At 39.2% G+C, this 20,843-nt stretch overlaps 1 protein-coding gene across 1 annotated transcript in view; it reads left to right on the top strand.

Moving 5' to 3' along the window:
- The first annotated feature begins 502 nt into the window (after positions 1-502).
- The window catches only part of LOC111147251 (glycyl-tRNA synthetase), a 45,010-nt gene continuing 24,669 nt past the window's right edge, over positions 503-20,843 (top strand). Inside the window, exons 1-6 of the mRNA XM_022503173.1 lie at positions 503-748; positions 12,697-12,798; positions 13,528-13,630; positions 14,707-14,848; positions 16,758-16,846; positions 17,849-17,925. Coding sequence (XP_022358881.1) covers positions 527-748; positions 12,697-12,798; positions 13,528-13,630; positions 14,707-14,848; positions 16,758-16,846; positions 17,849-17,925 — 735 coding nt within the window. The 5' untranslated portion in view covers positions 503-526. The remainder of the gene's footprint in view (positions 749-12,696; positions 12,799-13,527; positions 13,631-14,706; positions 14,849-16,757; positions 16,847-17,848; positions 17,926-20,843) is intronic.

Raw genomic sequence — 20,843 nt, forward strand, 5'->3', positions numbered from 1 at the left:
ATGTGCAAATCAATAAATTCTTTTGTTTCTTCATACGAGGAGCACGAGAGCTTGAGCAACATTGAGTCTACGTCCCTGAGTTGCTGTGATATGGGCCTTTAAAGCCCCAGGAGCGCACGAGCACAAAAGAAGCGTGCATTTCCGTGGGTGAGCCCGAGTGTCAGTGCCCAGAGCCTACGCTTTGAAGGTCCTCGTGCGTCTCAGTCTGCAGGTCTCGGAACGGGGCTGCGTGCCGGAATGTGCACCCTACTGGGCTGGCCTGGCTTATCTTTGTGCAAGTCTGTCGGCGGGGTGTTACCTGAGATCCCGCAGCCCTCCCAAGCGCCCAAGGTGGGGCGAGCCCTCTGGAGTCTCTGAAGGAGCGCGCGTTCTGTGTCGAATCTGCCGGTGGCCGCGTCGCGGGGTGGGGAATGTGCGGCTGCGCGCGCGCCGCAGCGTTTACGCGGCGATTTCATCATGCTCCCGGCCGGGCCGCGCGCGCCGCTTCCGCCGCCGCCCGCTCCGGACCGCCCAGGCCCGCCGGCTCATGCCCCCTCTGCGCTCGGCGCTGCTTAGAGCCGCCCGCGCCGCGCTGCTGCTGTCTCTGCCTTCCCGGCTCCCGGCCCGGCCTCCGCTCCCGCCCTGCCGACCTCGCAGCGCGCGCGCCCACGTCCCGACCTCATTCCCTGCCGCCGCCTCCCGGAGCAGCATGGACGGCGCCGGGGCTGAGGAGGTGCTAGCCCCTCTCAGGCTTGCCGTGCGCCAGCAGGTACTGGCATCCTGCGCCTCCCCGGGGCCCCGGGCTCTCCTCTCCCTGGTCTGCTCTCTGTCATCCTCTCTCCTTCTCGGCCACCCGTCCCCCGCGCCGGTTACCCCACTCTCTCCTTCATCCGCTGGAAGCCCTTGGTTTCCTGGTGTCTTTCTCTCCTCCCCCACTTTGGACTCCGGTCCCCGCGTGCGTTGGCCACCTTCCTCGCCGTGGACCCGCGCCCTAGACTCTCCTTGGGTGACTCCCTCGGATCCCCTCCGACATCCTGCGTCCTCCCTCTCGCGTTCTGCTCTGCTCTTTCCCAGTCCTTGTTAATGTCTGCGCCTCTCCCCTCTCCGATGGGGCTGCGATGGGTGGTGACCTTTGGTTACTCCTGGCGCAGCTCAGTAATCCTCAAGTCCAGTTTTCCAGTCTCTGCGGTGTTCTTTGTGCCCCCTCGCGGGTGGCCAGGTTCCTAATTCTTCCCCGGCCGGAGGCGAAGCTGTCCGTTCTGTCTTACTAGGGCTGGCCTCTTTTTTAAAGTCTTCAGGATGCTTTGCATAGTGTTTCCTCCTTGACACCTTCTTTCATTCAGTGCTTCGTTAGCCAAATGATGGCTCAGAGAATAAAAGTTGAAACGTGGATGTGACGAGGTGTTGAACTTTTTCTAATCATGGTGTGAGTTCATTGTCCTTCGCTCATCGTCCTTGGCTCGCTCCTGTCATCTTCTCTGGGTTCCCAAAAGACTGTTTGGAGTGAGTGAGCTAAATGTTGCTGAGTTACTGGGTGAAGTCAGCCATCTCTGTGTGGAACATTTTGAAATTTGATTTTGAGGTAGGGAGGGAAGTTTCATGGGCTGGAGGGCTTGGTGATTTAATTCAGGCCTCCCTTTTCTTAGGGCACTGTATGAATATTAGGATTTAGAGAGGACAAGGGAAAAGATTCGCTCAAGTGGATTCTCACATCCAGTCAGGCAAAGCCAAAAGCTTGGAATAGGACCTGGGTGTCTGTGACCTAGTAGTAAAGACCAAATGGGTTTCTTCCGCACCGGTGCCTGATGCAATAACTTGCCTTAGCTACGGAGGGTGGAACCCTGCCTCGGAAATAAATCACTGGGGCAGAGTTGCCAAAAATTAACCAAATTCTGCCACTTTGTAATGTCCACTTCCTCCAGTTTGAGCCTGATTCAGTAGTGTTTCGTTTTGAAATTTCACTGTAGGCTTAATTTTTTCCCATTTATTATTGGTATTATTGGTAGTATTCTCTGTCTCCCTCTACCCACTCAACCCAAATAAAATTAGGTGTGGTTCCTTTGTCCTTTCTGTTAACTCTCGATTTTTTCCCCCCAAATCCTTTACTTGAAGGAGAATACATCTAATTTGGAAAAACACACACAAACCCCTCCCTCTGCCACGTTAGCCTGAAACTGCAGTGCAAATTATCCATGTGTAGTAAGACTGTGGAACTAGTTAACTGAAGTAAAGTTTGATCCTGAAACAGCCTCCTGATGTGATTACTATTTAGTGTATTGTTTATGTTGGCTCGAGTGTTTTGTTTTGTTTTGTTTTTGGTACTTTTAAGATTTTTTTTTCTAAAGATGTAAGTTAGTTCGAGTTCTTTTTCTATTTCTCTGGGACCACACATGTATCATTTAGCTACCTGGAATTTTTAATCACACAGAGTCCAGGGTCAGCTGGAAGGGAATTTAAAGATCATCTAATTAAAGCTATTTTTTTTTTTTTTTTTTTTGGCTTGTGAGGAAATAAGACACTTCGTCACATCTATCCATTTGACATATTTCCATTGTGAAGTTTGTGAAATTGAAGACATTCTTGGAGTGGGATTTTTAAGACCACTTAACAACTGGTCTTGTTAGTGGCATGTGTTATATATAAATTTCTAAATCACTTGACTACGTGGATGCTGTTGCTTTTATTTTTTTTTTTAACTTTTTAAAAAGATTTTATTTATTTATTTGACAGACAGAGATCACAAATAGGCAGAGAGGCAGGCAGGCAGAGAGAGAGAGAGAGAGAGATGGGAAGCAGGCTCCCCGATGAGCAGAGAGCCCAATGTGGGGCTCGATCCCATGACCCTGGGATCATGACCTGAGCCCAAGGCAGAGGCTTTAACCCACTGAGCCACCCAGGTGCTCCGATGCTGTTGCTTTTAAAGGTTTGGCTCATTGATTGACTGAAATGTATTTTCCCATGGCATATTCTTAGTTATTTCCTGAAAAACTAGTTATGGAACTTTGGGAGGGCCTCGGAGCATCTAGAAAACACAGTAGTTGTTTGATCAAGGGTACCCTGGGGCACTTGAGGTATGTTATGTATGTATGTATGCATGTATGTATTTATAAGCAGTCTCCACCCCCACCTTAGGGCTCAAAATCGGGACCCTCAGTTGCACCCTACGGAAATGGAGTTTTTTTTTTTTTAAAGTTGGGAATTGGGGCACCTGGGTGGCTCAGTTGGTTAAGCATCTGACTCTTTCTGCTTGGCGTCATGATCTCAGGATCGTGGAATCAAGCCTTGTATTGGGCTCATGCTCAGTGAGGAGTCTGCTTGAGATTCTCTTCCTGTCCATCTGTGCCTTTCTGCTTGTGCTCTCATTCTCACTCTAAAATAAATAAATAAAATTTTTAAAAAATAAAATAAAATGTCATTAAAAAAAATGCTGGGAGTGAGCACAGTGTCACCTGCTTTCATTTTGCTAAATAAGAGTAATTAGAAACCTAGTATAATCCTCAGACTACCATCTACTGTCCCCTTTTATTTTATAAAAGAAAGGAGATTATAGCTCAAAAGAAAGAGCAGTTTTTTTTTTTTAAATAAGATTTTATTTATTTATTTATTTATCCCTCATTTGACAGAAAGAGTAAGCTGGGGGAACTGCAGGCTGAGAGGGAGAAGCAGGCTCCCTGCTGAGTAAAGATTTCCCAGGACCCTAGGATCACAACCTGAGCTGAAGGCAAATGCTTAGCTGACTGAGCCACCAAGGTGCCCCAAGATTTTATTTTTAAGTAATCTCTACACCGTAGGTGGGACTTGAATGTACAACCCTGAGATCAGGAGTTGCATGCTGTACCAACTGAGCCAGCCAAGTGCCCCGACTTATTTTTTTAAGAGCAGTCTTTTATGTTAGCTTTTATTATTTTTTATAATTTTATTTTTAATTAAAAAATTTAAATTTAAAATATTCATTTTTTATTCAATATTTGTAGGTCTAGGTTTAAAAAAAGATCTAATATATTGTCTTTTTTTTTTTTTTTCTTCTTTTACCATGTGTTGGAAAAACCTGTCTTGGAGTGTCTTCTTTGGGAACAATTGCTGTAGGGCAGTGGTTCTCTGGTCTTCAAACTCTTGGAGGTCCTCAAAGTCAAAGCCATTTTCATAGTGAGATTGAGATGTTATTTTCGTTTTTTTTTTTTTTTTAAGATTTTATTCAGTTACTTGACAGATAGAGATCACAAGTAGGCAGAGAGGCAGGCAGAGAGAGAGAAGAGAAAGCAGAGAGCCCGATGTGGGGCTCGATCCCAGGACCCTGGGATCATGACCTGAGCCGAAGGCAGAGGCTTTAACCCACTGAGCCACCCAGGTGCCCGTTATTTTCGTTTTTTACTATGTTATTTGCACGGAAGATGTGAAAGTAGTGGTGGATAAAGCCGTGTGCCCTTAGAACTAAACATATGAGGACACCGAAATCATACTGTCATATCCTAGCAGTTAAAAAAAAAAAAAAAAAAAAGTTTTGCTTTAGAGTATCCTTGATGGAGCAACAAAAATGATTAATTTTATTAAATCTAGACCTTTGTACACCTTTTTAATGTTCTATGTGACAGAATGGGAAATATGCATAAAGCATATGGAAATATGACTGTCTCAGGAAAAAACACTTCTATGATTGTTTGAGTTGCAAGCTGAACTATCAGCTTAGTTTCATGGAACACTATTTGTAAAATTCAGTTTTGGGTACTGGACATTCGTTTTCTGAAAAATGCGTGAAGTATGCCTGTCATTTCAGGAAAACAACTGATAGTATCTGTAGCAAATAATAGAATCAGGTTTTTGGTTAATTTTAGAGTTTTGGAAACCTTATCTGCTGCATGAACTTGGCAGCCTCACAGTACTTACCCATTTTTCTGGTGGGAATGACTGGTGATATTAACAAATGTACTTTTTTTGGATACAGTGTAATAAGTGTATGTAGAAGATCTACATAACACAGTTAACTAATATTTTTCAAATGATAGTGTATGATGTTATGGAATCAAATATTGGTAAAAGATTTATTCAGAGTCTAAGATACATTAATGAATTTAATGTAACAAGGTATAAAAAGTTCATTGGCATAGTTTCCAATTCCACATTGCTAGTAACCTTTATGAAATAACGTTTAAGAAACTATCACTTGTCAGAATTTTGGTATAGTCTAAAAGAATAATATTTACAATTATTTGAAAAGCTTTTAAATTTCTCCCTTTTCTAACTTATGATATTCTTTGTATACTTCACCATTAAAATGCTATATTGCAAGAGAGGCAGATATGCAAATCTAGCTATCTTTTATTGAGCTAGAAATAAAGGGATTTGCAAAATTATAAAACTTATTCTCACTACTTTTTGTTTTGGAAAATACAACTATTTTCACAGAAATGTTATTTTTATGCATGTTGGCACATATTGAGCTTTTATTGTTACTTAAATGAATTAATATTTTTAAGTTTGCATTTTAATTTCTACTATGGTAAAAATTGGTAGAACTAACCTACAATAACAAAAAACTTTTTGGGGTCCTTAGTAATTTTTAACAGTGTAAAGAAGTGCTAAGACCAAGAAGTTGTAGAACTGATGTTTTAGTGCAATGGAAGTATCTGATTTATATGAAGACATATTTGGGCATTTACCTGGAATGTACCCCAAAAGCTTCCATTTCCCCAGCCTGTTTTTCCCTTTATAGCTCAGTGTTTTCTCCTATCCTGTCATTGTCTCCACTTTCATATTTCTCATTCATTCCTTTATCCACTGCTCTCTGCCCTTGGCCTCTACTATTGTCCTTTCATGGTACCCTAAAGGATTTTACCTATTTTCAGCATTTAATTGTGTTGATCACACTCTCCTGTCAAGAATGCTTCCCCTCCCCACAGCTTTGTCTAAACACAAGGTGAGATTCTGTAGCTGAAGGAATATATATCTCAAGGTGTCAGTGCAGACAGGATCTGTTGAGATGACTTTCACCTGATGTGGAGGTTTAGGGAGGAACTGGTGTAGAGATCTGATTATATGTGTTCAGTGTCATTGCTTGGAATTAAGAGGTCACTCTGAAATGATTTTGGTGGATGTAGCTTGATGCTCTAACAAAGTTGTATGGAAAAAAATAACCAAGAAGGACTTTTTTTTTTTTTTAAACCTGTAGTAAAATTTAGTAATTGTCAAGATAGGAGAGGTTTTGCAGCAGTTGCTAAATGGGCTTTCTTTATACCCTTGCATATTTTTGTGTTGATGTGTCTAGTAATAAAAGTGTAGGCTCTAGGGCCCCGGGATGGCTCAGTCAGTTAAGCGTCTGACTATTGATGTCAGGTCAGGTCATGATCTCAGGTTGGAGCCAGGCTCCATGCTCAGTGGGGAGTCTGCTTGAGATTCTTTCCCTCCCTCTCTCTCTGCCCCTCCCCTCCTCCCAGCTCTCTATTCCTCTCTCTCAAATAAATAAATATTTTTCTTAAAAAAAATTGTAGACTCTGTAGTTGTATTTCCAGAGTTTGGATCTGACTCCACTGTTTACTAGCTGGTGATGTTTAGCAAGTTATTTAACCTCTCTGTAGCCAGACTTCATCTGTATATGGGAATGGAGTCATAAACATTAAAATGAGATAGTTCCTGTGAAGTGCTGAGAAGGGTGCCCACAGCGTGTGTAGTAAACTCCTGCTAAAGTGTTAGATAGTGTTCTGAGATGATTGAACCCCTTACTGGGGGTTCTAGTTTTACCAAACCATTGCTGGCATAGAGCTCACATTTTCTTGTGATTGCCGGTTTGAAAACATTTTGCACCTTTAGGAGAGGATTGAGGTCTTCTGAATTTGGTGAGATGGGGTGCCAAAAAAACCCTTTTTAGTGGTTTCTTGGAATTTTTTAATAATGATTTACCATCTGGAATGCTAATGGTAGGTGTATGAATGTATGAATGTATGATGTATGAATAATATTACTTGTGTTTCAAATTTTCTTTTGCTCTAATTGGGAAGACACAGATGAAACTCATATCTTGGTAATAGTAAGAAGACTTGCCGTGAAGAGCCCTGAATTTTTCTCTGCTTTGATTTTCTGGACTAAGAGTATCCTTTAAAGCTCTTGCTTAGTTCATAAAGGGCAATGAAAAGTTTGTGAAATTTTTGTCAGTAATTATAAAATATTTGGGAATCTGAGATGAATTCAATCTTTTTTTTTTTTAAGATTTTATTTATTTATTTAACAGACAGAGATCACAAGTAGGCAGAGAGGCAGGCAGAGAGAGAGGGGGAAGCAGGCTCCCTGCTGAGCAGAGAGCCCTATGTGGGGCTCAATCCCAAGACCCTGAGATCATGACCTGAGCCAAAGGCAGAGGCTTAATCCACTGAGCCACCCAGATGCCCCAAGATGAGTTCAATCTTAACAGGATTCTTCTACCTACATATGTGTAAAGCTAGGTGAGGAAATGTCTTCTTGTTGGTTTTTCTTGGCTGGCTGAATATGCACCATGATACATATGAAGGATCCATGAAGAAGATCCCTTGGAATGATTTCTCATCTAATAGCTGCTCTACTTTATAATCACAGGCTCTTAGTTCTAATATATGTCTTTATAGTAAGAATTTATCCAGAAACTAAGCTTCTTAAGGATAATTTAGAGATAGTGATGATATTTCACAACACTTTTTTTCAGTACCCACACTTATGCATGCAAGCTCAACCCAGTATAGTTGAGCAGTGAACAAAGAAGGAAGAAAAGTAATTAGATATTAGAACTTTTTAGGTACTTTCATTCCATGTTTAGATCACCTCCAACTCATTTGTTTTTAGGATTGGATCATTATTAATCATGGTTTAATTATTCTGTTACTTGGAATAAACATTATTTCCTTTCTTCACTGCATTTTACAGATGATTAACTCAGTGTAGGAATCCTTATTCTCACAGTTTCTATTTGTTTATTTATGTATTTATTTATTTATGAAGATCTTATTTATTTATCTGACAGAGAGAGAGAGGGCACAAGTAGGGGAGCAGCAGGCAGAGGGAGAGGGAGAAGCAGGCCCCCTGCTGAGTGGGGGGGGGGTTGGATCCCAGGACCCCAGCACCATGACCTGAGCCAAAGGCAGATGCTTGCTTATGCTTAATGGCCTGAGCTGCCCAGTTGCCCCACACTATTTCCTTTTAATAGCTGCATTTTCCTTGATGTAGGTGTTCTGTGCCTGAACCTGAAAAGCAAAAAAAAAAAAAAGTGTTTCAGGGGAATTTACTTTAAATTCTTCCTGACTTTACTTGTGGCCTTGCTTGCTAATGTTCTCTGAGAAGCTTCAAAAGAAAAGGTAGATGAAGTAGGTGGGAGTGCTAACCCCTGACATAGAGTGGTTAGATATTCAAAAGAACTACTTACTTCTTTCAGACATTCAAAAAGAACTACCATTTTGCCAACGGTCTTTTCAGAACAGAGGCTCTCACAGAGTTCTTATCCTCATCAAAAAGCACTGTTGGTGAACATTATAAGATAGGTGTTCTGATAGGTAGATGAAAGGAAAAGAAAGACTGAGAAAAGAAAAAGTCAGTAGTTATTTACTGTATACTAAGTGCTCTGTACTTTGCTAGGTTTAGGTTGTGATATCAATCAAGTATTTAAGGACCAGGACATGCCAGAATTCTCATCCTAAAAGAGCCTACTTTATTCTCACAGGGACAAATAAAATGCATGTAAATAAATAAGCCACTGCATTGATTGGGTGACTTCAGTTATTGTAAGTGTAATGAAGAAGCCAAAATAACATTTGAAGATGACTGAGGATGTGGCTTTAGCTAGAGAGGTCAGGATAATAGAATGAAAACTGCTAATGTAATAACAGACCAGACTTACTTGCATATGATAAGAGAATAAAAAGAATAACTAATTCAATGGCTCTGAACTTTCAGACCCAGTGTCCCCTTTTACAGCAGATATCTTGGAATTCCCCATTACTATCCAATAATGAAATTCATACAAAATAATCTAGAAAATCTAATTAAAGGAAAATGTGTGTACATATAATGTTTTGTATTATGTAATACATTACCTTATAGTAATTTATAATGAAGCAATTTATAATAAAACGATGTATATTTGAATATGTAAATTCTTGGTTATGAATCCACTGGAAGTTATACAGAAGTAAGCAGATGCGTCTACCAATACATAGATTGAGAGTTACTGTAGCGGTGATGGATGCGCATTGATAAAGGTATATCCTGTTGGTTGCTTAGATGCCAAACAATATTGATATTGGTCACATGTTATTTTTTGTTTTTGTTTTTAAAGGTTTTATTTATTTATTTGAGAGAGAGAGAATGAGAGAGCACAAGACGGGAGCGCAAGTCAGAGGGAGAAGCAGACTCCTGCTGAGCAGAGAGCCCTATGTGGAACTCAGTCCTGGGACTCCAGGATCATGACCTGAGCCAAAGGCAGTTGCCCAATCAGCCGAGCCACCCAGGCACCCTTTTGCTTCAGATAATAACAACTTTCTGTAAAACTGTGAACAAAGTAGTATATAGTCTTCCTTTAAATTACATGTTCTTGGGTGCATTCCTTGAAAATGCAGTGTATGTTAAAACTGGGAGATTACTTCTGATTACCTTTTTTTTTTTTAAGATTATTTATTTATTTGACTGAGAGAGAGCATAAGTAGGCAGAGCAGCAGGGAGAGGGAGAAGCAGGTTCTCCACCAAGCAGGAATCCTGATGTGGGGCTCAATCCCAGGACCCCAGGATCATGGCCTGAGCTGAAGGCAAAGGCTTAACTGACTCAGCAACCCAGGTGCCCCACTTCTGATTACATTTAAGCAGAGTTAGGTTCTAGGTTAGGTAATTAAAAACATTTTTCTCACCTCCTGACCAGGACATTGTAGAGTAGAGTGGATTGCGGAGAGGAAAACTGTTACTGAGTGAGGGGAAGTGAGTGGGAGCTTAGAAAATATCAGCAACAAGGGGAAAGGGTAATAATGACAGGCCTTTCGAAGGAGCTTAGGTTTTAGAAGGAGCAAAGAGGAATGAGTTTGTAGGTGTAGAGAGGAATAAGGAGGACATCTGTTCCATTCCTAGCCTCTGAGGATCAAGGGCTATGGGAGAAAACTCAGCCTTTAGTTAAAATAGCTTTAAGGGAAGCTATTGTAAGGTTGGGATATTCAGGAAATGAATTTCATTAAGTGAAGGGAAGTGCTTTTGGATAAAAGGATAAACATTATTATCATTATTTTTTTTTTTAGAGAGAGAGAAAAAGAGAATGCACCCACGTTTGCATTTGGGGAGGGGTGGAGGCAGAGGGAGAGAAACTTAAGCAGGCTCCATGCTCTGTGGACAGCCCGACATGGGGCTCTATCTCATGAGCCTGAGATCGTGACCTGAGCTGAAATCAAGAGTCAGATGCTTAACTGACTGAGCCATCCAGGTGCCCCGAGGATAAATATTATTGAAAGCATGAGAATAGGAACAGTCACCGAATGCTGTGTGCTCATGAAAAGATATACGAAGGTCAGAGAGGAATGACATGCATTGGGATAGTTTGGGGTGAGCAAAACACAGTGTAGACACCTTTGGATGACAACCAAATTGGTAATCTCTTTTAGTAGTCTAGTCTATGGGGTGTGAAAGGGAGAGAGTAGATTGAAATTTGAAATTGACAGATATTGGCGGTAAAGAAGGATAGCTTGATGTTTCTTGTTTGGGTAGATTTTTTTGTTGTTAACACATGGAAAGCAATAGATAGGAGAAGGAATAAGTTTAGGGCAGAGAAAAATAATTCAGTTATGAACAACTTGGGTTTGAAGTGTTTGAAAAATAACTCAGCCACAATCAAGTTGGGGTGCTTTTTTTAGCATGTTAACTATTTTTTTTAATGTGTCTACTGTTTGTTAGGTACTATTGAAAATATTCTATTTAAATTATTTCATTTACCCTTTATAGCACGTCAGTGAGGTATTGTCATCCTGATTGTAGTTGAGGGAACAAGCTCAAAGAGGTGTCAGCTTATTTAAGGTTTCACGATTAGCTGATGAGCAATTAAAACCCAGTCTCTAATCTCTCATAAGTACCATGTTTTACAGACTTATCTAGATGTAGGTTTTGTTTTGTGTGTTGTTTGGATTTCATGGTGCTTCCTAAATCTGAGAATTCATGTCTTTGAACAATTACAGAAAAACTTAAAGTCATTATCTTTTCAAATAGAACCTCTTACAGATTTTCTTTATTTTCTTTGAGAATTCTGGTTGGATAAATGTCAGGCTCTCTTTTTCTGTGTCTCATTACCCTGTTTATATTTTTAAATCTTCGTCTCCCTGTTCCATTCCATGGATTACGCATGGATCATTTCTTCAGGTCTGTACGCTAAGTCACTAATTCTCTTTGATCTGCTATTTAACCTGTCCAGTGAGTTTTTAATTTCAGTGATTCATTTCTAGATGATGTATGTGGTTCTTTTCCCCTTTATTTCTTTTTTATTTATTTATATTGAAGTGTAGTTGACACACAATGTTATATAGGTGAATAACATAGTGATTTGGCAAGTTTATATGTTATACTATGCTCACCATAAATGTAGCTCCCATCTGTCACCATACAGTGCTATTACAATACCATTGACCGTAATCACTATGCATATCTTTTATTACTGTGACTTCTTCATTCCAGAACTAGAAGCCTTTATCTCCCACTCCCCTTCACCCATTTTGCCCCTCCCCCATTCCTTTGTTGTCTTTCTTGGACCTGAACCTGTGTGGTTATTTGTCAGGTTTCATGATTGTTTTTGATAGTCTCTAGTTCTTTGCCCATGTTTTTGACTCTTTTTTTTTTTTTTAAACATCTTAAGCATTTAAAAGGTATATTTGATCATTCTAGTACTTTGGAGGCTCTAATTCTGTTGTGATTTCTTCTGAATCTTGCTTATGGTGGCTTGTTTCCTCAATGGGTTTTTAAATTTTGAGTTGAATGCTTATTATTTTGGTGACCTTGATCTGTGAAAATCCTAAAAGCCTGTGTGGATGGTCTGCTCCTCTAGGGAGCAGTTACTTCTGTTGGGAACCCAAAGGCTCTCTCACTTTGACAACTTTAATTTCTCAGCTTGAAGTTTCCTAGACCATGTAGATAATGTTGTTTGCTTTTTCAGATTACTTATTCCACCACATTGCCATAAGTGTGGGAATCAGTGTACAGGTAGTAGGTTGTTGGAAGTGAACAAGGTATTCTAGAGAAATTATTAAGGAAAAATTCTAATTAAGAAAAGGGTAAAGGGATATGAGTTAGTTATGACTAAGAAGAAATGGTCAAAGTAGGTGGAAAACTAGGACAGTCGTTTTTGTAAGTAGGAGAAAGATTCAAGGGGAGGGTGGTTTATATATTGGTTCTTTGTGTTCTCAGTACTAACCTTATTCTTTCATAGTTTCTATCAATTCTTTCCTCTCCTCCTTTTCCACCTGCCTCCTCTTCCCAAAGGGGAAAACAACAACAACAGCAACAACAACAGTGGTACTAATTACCCTTAGAACATAATTATTTGTATACTTGTTGTATATTTTGCTGGGTTATAAATGCTGAGGGCAAAGACCTTCAGTTATTTATAATGACATTTCGTATAATAAACATTTGAATGGCCTCATTCTTCCACAGGACTTAAAAGGTATGCTTAAAGACAATTTCATAATTTTTCTTGACTTCTGAAACCAATCCTGAATATCAACTCTCTTTGTTGTCTAGGGAGATCTTGTTCGAAAACTGAAAGAAGATAAAGCACCCCAGGTAGATGTAGACAAAGCTGTAGCTGAGCTCAAAGCCCGGAAGAGGGTTCTGGAAGCAAAGGTGAGTCTTGGAATCCTAAAATTGAAATATCATCTTTATTAATCTCTTTGGGTGGGAAGGACCTAGAAAAGTTTCTGAAGGAGTATAATTTGCCTTATCTCTGTATATCTAGCATACCTTCTCTTCCCCTACCTGGCTGACTTCTCATTCTTTCACACTGCATCTCAAAATGTCACCTTTTTCTGTGAAGCCTCCCTGACTTCTGACCCACCCCTCCTCTAAATCCTAGATTTAATACACCCCATGAATTTCCCTGGAAGGCTTTGTGTTTGCTCTTTTTTATTATTTATTTTTTGGCTTGTTCTTTATGAATTCTTCCATCCCAGGAATCAATGGTTTTGTGTTAAACTTTTTACTTTTAAGGAAAAGGTGTATCCATCTAATACCTGCTCCCAAATCTTTCAAATAGTGAATCTTCCATCCCCAAACTGAAATAGTTTGGAATTCTAAGTCACTGTCTCACTACAGTGATCCACTAAAATTTCAGACGTTGTTTATCAGTATCTGCATCTAAGTTAGCTTGGTATTCCTAAATAATTAAGTTAAAGGCATCTTTTCTGTAACTAAAAAGGGAAAAAACCCTAAGCTTTCCAATTTTTAAAGGCATCAAAATCTTGCCTGATAAATTGTATATTGAATTTTGCTGAGAAATAAACCAAATTCACATATATAAATTCATATTTCCTCTCACCCCTAATCACACATTTTCTATTTGAAAATCCCTTACAGGAGCTAGCATTACAACCCAAAGATGACATTGTAGACAGAGCAAAAATGGAAGATACCCTGAAGAGGAGGTTTTTCTACGATCAAGCTTTTGCTATTTATGGAGGTAGGGGATTAATGTCAGAAAGACCAGTTATGTTGTTGGTGGCTTTACTGTTGTTCTTAAATCAAAAACATGGCTTTTCAGTTGGTAACTAATTGTATCAGGTTACATAAAACAGAATATTTTGCTTTTGTTTGTTTAAAATTGGCCATTGGTGTGAAATCTGTTTGTTCCTTTCCACCCTACTTTTTCTTGAAAACTGCTTTTTTCCATTGAGATGTAGGGAATTGTTAGGGGCCCAGGTATGAAGCACTTAATATGTCCAAGTTAGGGGCCCAGGTATGAAGCACTTAATATGTCCAAGTCTATCAGATAGACTCTTCTTTGGAGCAGTCGAGGGCCATTGTATCACTGGCCAACTGTATTGTGCACCTTCACACAAGGGCAGTGAGAAGCCAGGGTCCCTAGATTGTTCTTTATGACAACTGCCAGGAGAAAACATTCTTCCTAGGTAAGTAGATAAATCTCTACATCTTTTTGAATGCTTTGTGAAGGTACATAGGCAAATATAATTCACCGATTAAATGTACAGTGGTATTTTTCATAGTCAGTGGAGATCACTGCAACAGTATTAGACTTTTAGTACTTTGCCACTGAAACCTGATTCAAGTTTGGCTAAGCAAATCTCTAAATGTTTAACTTGAGGTTTAAATATAGTGGCTCGTATACCCAAAATTAAATATAGTGGCTTATATATCCAAGAACAAATTAGAGAATTGGGTGCTAAAATTCATCATTGTTACCAGCTGATGCACCCAGTTAGATCTATGGCAGACACTGTTACCTGTTTTTCATTGTTTCTCATATATGGAGGAACATCTTTTGTTTTTAGTTTTTTGCTAATCCTGCTTGGAATTCTTAATATTGAAGTAGTAAATGGAGTAAGAGCTTACTTTGGTCAGCTAGCTGGAAGTGAGGGGTTACTTACAGTAACCCTTTCAGAATTGAGGGGTTTGAATTGTTGACTTTAATCCCTTTTTAGGGACTATGTGAAGTCTGACAGTTTCTTACATCTCCTCACTTTAATTTGCTCAGAGTGACAAGCTAAAGCACAGGTTTTCCTTGTTCATATTTTATAGGTGTTAGTGGTCTGTATGATTTTGGGCCAGTTGGGTGTGCTTTGAAGAACAATATTATTCAGACCTGGAGGCAGCACTTTATTCAAGAGGAACAGATCCTGGAGATTGATTGTACCATGCTCACCCCTGAGCCAGTTTTAAAGTAAGATTTCTACTTTGGAAGCTGAAATTCATTAATATGCGTATTTAAATAACTTCTCATGATTATAGAATCTATCCATAGTCATTGTAAATATGCGGAAAATAAAAAAAAAAACAACAAAGAAAACATACACCTAATGTCCATAGACAGCCATGTCAAAATTTTTGTGTTAATCCTTACTGTCTTTTTTCTCTATAAGTCCTTGCACATGTATCAACGTTAGCAGCACACTGCGTTTTTTCATGTAATATAGGTGAACATTTACTTACGTCGTTAAATAATCTTCTAAAGCATTTTTAATGACAGCATAGTATTCTCTTGTGGATATACCATAATTTATTCAGCTAGTGCCTTATCATAGGCATTTAAATTGTTCCTGGGGCACCTGGGTGGCTCAGTTGATTGAGCAGCAGACTCTTTGTTTTGGCTCAGGTCATGATCTCAGAGTCCTGGGATCGAACCATGAGTCAGGCTTTGTGCTCAGCAGCGAGTCTGTGTGAGGTTTCGCACTGTCTCCCCCACTCTCCTGCGTGTGCACTCTCAAATAAATAAATCTTTAAAAAAAAATTGTTCTTGATTTTTGAGTCCACTGAGCATCCTGATAGATAGATTTTATATATTTATGATTATTTCCTTACTTTAAGTTTTTAGAAGTTCTGGGCAAAGGTGTTGATACATTTAAAACCAAATAACTACTATTTGTGTTGAAGTGTTAGTGCAGAAATTTATTTTATTCCTACTAACATTGTTGAAAGCAGGGCAGGATTGCTAGAATATAGAAAGAAGAAAGAAAGAAAGAAGAATCTGTATATTTAATGTTCATTTAATGTTGCCTAGTAAAGAGCTAATTTTCACTGTTTACATCTTTTGGGCTCTCAGTGATTTCAGCCAAGAAAAACAAGATGAATTCCTGATGATGGATCTAAAAGATCAAGACAACCTACTTTTTTTTTTTTTGTAAAGATTTTATTTATTTATTGTTTAATAATTTAAACTTAATTTGGCTATTGACAGAGATAGAGACAGTGAGAGAGGGAATACAAGCAGGGGGAGTGGGAGAGGGAGAAGCAGGCTTCCCGCTGAGCAGGGAGCCCAATGCGGGGCTCGATCCCCAGGACACTGGGATCATGACCTGAGCCAAAGGCAGACGCTTAACGACTGAGCCACCCGGGCACCCCTAAGAGAACCTATTCTTTAGCTACTTCCTCCACTAGTAAGAATTGTGTAAGAGATAATACCAGTGTCCATACAGTTTTCAGTGGCAGAAAACTCTTTTCTTAAGATGCAGGTTCTGGGGATGCCTGGGTGGCCCAGTCGGTCAAGCGGCTGCCTTTGGCTCAGGCTATGATCCCAGCGTCCTGGGATCGAGTCCCACATCGGGCTCCTTGCTCTACAGGGAGCCTGCTTCTCCTCTGCCTCTGCCTGCCACTCTGCCTGCCTGTACTCTCTCTCTCTCTGACAAATAAATAAATAAAATCTTAAAAAAAAAAAAAAAGATGCAGGTTCTGTACTGAGTTACCATGAATTCTTGTCTAGTCAAATTCCCCCTGGTTTTGGCCTTTGCATAAATCATTAATAATTAGATAAGCATGGATTAATTGATTCTGCAAGGTAGCACATACTTTATGACAACTTGTAAGAGTATAATCTGGTTGATGTCTTTTTCCTGTGGGAAGGTAGAGCTTGGAGTGGGGGTGGGGAAGGTGGGGATAGATTTGAGGAAGGATTTTCTCTGGCCTACATTATTATCCACTGTGGATACATCATTATATATATGGGAACTTCCATCTTTCAAATACACAGATATAAGCTTGATAAATTATATATAGAGGGGGAACATCTTAGAGCATAAGGTTTATGTATTAATTTGTATGAAAATGACAACCTGGCTTGGCATTTGTTAAACTAGGACCTCTGGCCACGTAGACAAATTTGCTGACTTCATGGTGAAAGATGTAAAAAATGGAGAGTGTTTTCGTGCTGACCATCTATTAAAAGGTATGGTTTTTCATCTTGGATAAATATTCTTCTAAGTAAAATTGATCAAAACAGAGGGTTTAGATTAAATTTTTCTCATGTCTTTTTTGGGGGGCATAACATCTAAAGAGGAGGGTGCACAGATCTTGCCACATAGGCAGACCTCATTTTATTGCACTCCACCTTCCTGTGCTGTGCAGATATTGGCCAACCCCAGGTCAGGCAGTGGAAAGACAGTGCTGTTTTTCCAACAGCTTTTTTCGCTTTGTCTCTCTTACATTTTGGTAATTCTTGCAGTATTTCAAACTTTTTTGTTATTTTATTTTTTATAGTAATCAGTAATTAGGACTCTGAGAGCTCAGGTGATGGTTAGCATTTTTTAGCAATAAAATTTTAACTTAATTTTTAAAATATTCTATTTTCTTGAAGATTTTATTTATTTACTTGACAGAGAGACACACAGTGAGAGAGGGAACACAAGGATGGGAAGTGGGAGAGAAAGAAGCAGGCTTTCTGCTGTGCAGGGAGCCCGATGCAGGGCTTGATCTCAGAACCCTGGGATCATGACCTGAACTGAAGGCAGAGGTTTAACAACTGAGCCACCCAGGTGCCCCAATTTTAAAAATATTTTAATTAAGGTATGCTTTCTTAAAAAAAAGATATAATAGAATACAATATGGGGCAAATAACTTTTATATGCACTGGGAAACCAAAACATTCATTTGACTTGCTTTAGTGCAATATTTGCTATATTGTGGTGGTTTGGAACTGAAGGTATACCTGTACAGCTTGAGTCCCTTATTTAACAAAAAGAAGTTCTATATGATAATTAGAAATTCTAAGTCAGCAAAAGGATCAAGACATTATCATTATTTTCCCTGTAAAATTAGCCATGGGATTTGTATTAAGTGAGAACACTATCCTTGGATTCATTTTTTTTTACCTCTCCAGCACCGAAACTCAAAGTGCGTTGTCCTTTTACCCTTTGATTGAAATTGACATGTATCAACACTGTTCTTGTAGCTCACTTACAGAAATTGATGTCTGATAAGAAGTGTTCTGCTGAGAAGAAGTCAGAGATGGAAAGTGTCTTGGCTCAGGTGAGTACTTTAGAGATGTTATCACAGCAACTCAGGTAGGTACTGTCTTTCTTACAGTGTTTGATGACTGTTGAATTCCACATTGTGCTGACCCAGGCCACGATTATAAGGAGGTGGAGTTTCCCTTATGTTTCTCTTTGTATTTTTATTTTCTTCTCTTTCTACCTTTTGTGGCTAACACTTTATTTTAGCCCAGATTAGCAATTCAGTGTAAATAGGCATGGAATGGGTTCTATCTCCTTGGAAACCAGTTTTCTGGATTTAATAGCAAAAACCAGAGAAGTGGCTAAGGATGAATAGTGTTCAGTTTTGATAATGGAGATTTGGGGGCAGCTATCCTTGTGAATACTGTCTCATCAGCCACTTGATCTGCTTCTGGTTGTACTGTCCCTGACTACATGCTGTTATTCTTAGAACCTGATGAGCAGGGCCCTGCCTTTCCTATAGACTCAGTGTTTTATAATTTCTATTTAAGTTGGCAAAGTTTAGGGAAGACTTAAGAAAGACCATGGAGATAATCTGTTCTGCCTTTTACCAAGTACAGGAATACCTTCTATATCAGAAGTTGTTCTTATCCCTTTTCTAGGTCACAGATCACTTTAAAAATACTACGAAAACGGTACCTCTTTTGCTCAGGAAGATGCACATGTCCACGTGTGTATGTTGCTGATCTCTCACCTTACGTATCCATTTAAGCAAAATACCTTTCTCCAACACCGCGCTTGATCATGAGGTCCACCAAGGCTCACCTCTTAAATTTTATTTACTTTCTTGGGCAAAACTATACAGACATACACAGAAACCAGTGCATTTATACATATTTTCTTTATATTAGTATATAAATATGTGAGGCTGAATGTAGGAATCCCTACCTCTTTGCATTTTCTCATGAGCATTTACTGGATACTTTTGCAGTGCTGCCTTGTTTTCTAAAAATATGCTGATTTTTCTCTGTGGTATCTAGCTTTCTAACGGTAGCTCAGAAATTTTCTCCTTCCTCATTTAAATTAAAAGAAAATCTTAATTTGGCTGTTGACTCATCTGCCAATTTATTTTAGTCCTTGTGAGGTATATTTTATCCTTCGCTTGAAGCTCATTGCTTTAGTATTGTTGTTCATGATTTAGTAAATCAGTTTTTGGATTTTGACACCATTATAGCCAAACATTCATTTCTCATTTCCTTTCTTTCCCAAAGGCATGACCTTTATTAGAAAGAAGAAATGAAAAGCACTTCTAATTACCCCCCAGGTTACTGTTTCCCATTTTGAATGTTAGACTTACAAAGCTTTTGTATGTGTCTTTAATCTTAACAGTTTCATTCATTTCCAAGTCAGTTGTCAGAGCAGGAAGTAATTAGTTGATTCATTAAGTCATTTATAGTTTGAACCCTGACTTTCTGTCTGATATTCATGGTCTTAGAAGAGCAGTCTGTTTTTTTCGTTTTTGGCTTTTTTTGTTTTGTTTTGCTTTGTTTTTATTTTGTTTTAAGAGAAAATGGGTGAGTGTGCTGGTGAGGGGAGGGCAGAAGGAGAGGGAGAAAGAGAATCTTAAGCACACTCCACTCCCAGTGTGGAGCCCAGTGCAGGATCCCAGAACAAGGTTTAGTCTCACAACCCTGAGATCATGACCTGAGCCAAAATCAAGAGTTGGATGCTTAATGAGCTGAACCACCCAGGCACCCCAGAGAGCAGTCTGTTTTTTGGTTTGCTATGTTAGATATACATAGAAGCTGCTGTCCGTGTAACGTTCAGTGAAAAGTTGGGAACTGTGGTTTAGTACTCAGAAATGGCCCCGGTGGATTCATGGCCAAAGGCCCATCTGTTCGCTTGAGCAGATAATCGCTTTCTCTACCTGTTAGCATCTGTGACTCCTTTTCAGCTTTATGCAGCGTGATAGTTCCTTTAAAAGGAACTGATTCACCCTCTGTGATAGGAAGAGCTTTATTCCTGTTATGTGGATTCAGTAGCTCAGAACTGTTTTTCTTCTCTGTCCATTTTTGCTGACCCACCTGTGCATGGACCAGCTTTTAAGTCAATTTTAAGTTTTTTGTTAGGAAGAATTCAAAACATATACAAATAGAAGATAGTATAATGAGTACTAATGTACCCATGAACCTGTTAAAATGTTATCAAATTTCGTTGAATCCATTCCCTGCTTTCCTACCTTCTCCAGAATTATTTTGAAGTACATCTAAAACATCATTTTAATTACATTATCTTAAATGTTAACCACTTTTTTTGTTTGTTTGAATTGGGCTCCAGATAAAGTCCATACTTTGTGAGTGGTTGATATATTTCTTAAATCTCTTCCAGTCTTTAGGTTCTTTATCTCTAATTTGCCTTATATTTTCATTTAAAAATATTTTTAAAAAATTGAAATATTTGTTTCTTAGTATTTTCTACTCCCTGGATTTGGCTCATTATATTATTTTGGTGATACTTCACATGTCCCTCTGTTTCTATATTACTTATAATTTGGTAGTCCGACCTAGAGGCCCAGTTGGATATTTTGGCAAGACACTTAGTGGTGTCGTGTATGCTATGTGCCAGGCCCTGTGTTAAGTACTTTACATAATTAATCTTCATAGTACCTCTTCATAGTGAAGTAGATGCTGCTTCCCTATTTCACAGATGAGCAAATTGAGGCTCAGAGACATTAGATAAGAACTTACTCTTGAGTCACACAATCCATAAGTGGTAGAATTGGGCAGTTTACCCAGGTTTTTCTGACTCCAGAGCCTCAGTTCTTATGGTCCTGAGTTGATTTATCTAATTAATTCTACTAGGAGATTTCTTTTTTTAAGTTTTGAACATTCTTCAGTATTAGATGGTTTGTCATAGTCATTTGAAATTTTTGAATTGGAAGTCACATCATGTTAGAGGGTTTCACGTTGGTTATCAATATATAAAATGTGCAGT

This window comes from Enhydra lutris, unplaced genomic scaffold, assembly GCF_002288905.1.
Source record: "Enhydra lutris kenyoni isolate GAN:26980312 unplaced genomic scaffold, ASM228890v2 scaffoldscaffold16, whole genome shotgun sequence".
Classification (NCBI taxonomy): domain Eukaryota; kingdom Metazoa; phylum Chordata; class Mammalia; order Carnivora; family Mustelidae; genus Enhydra; species Enhydra lutris.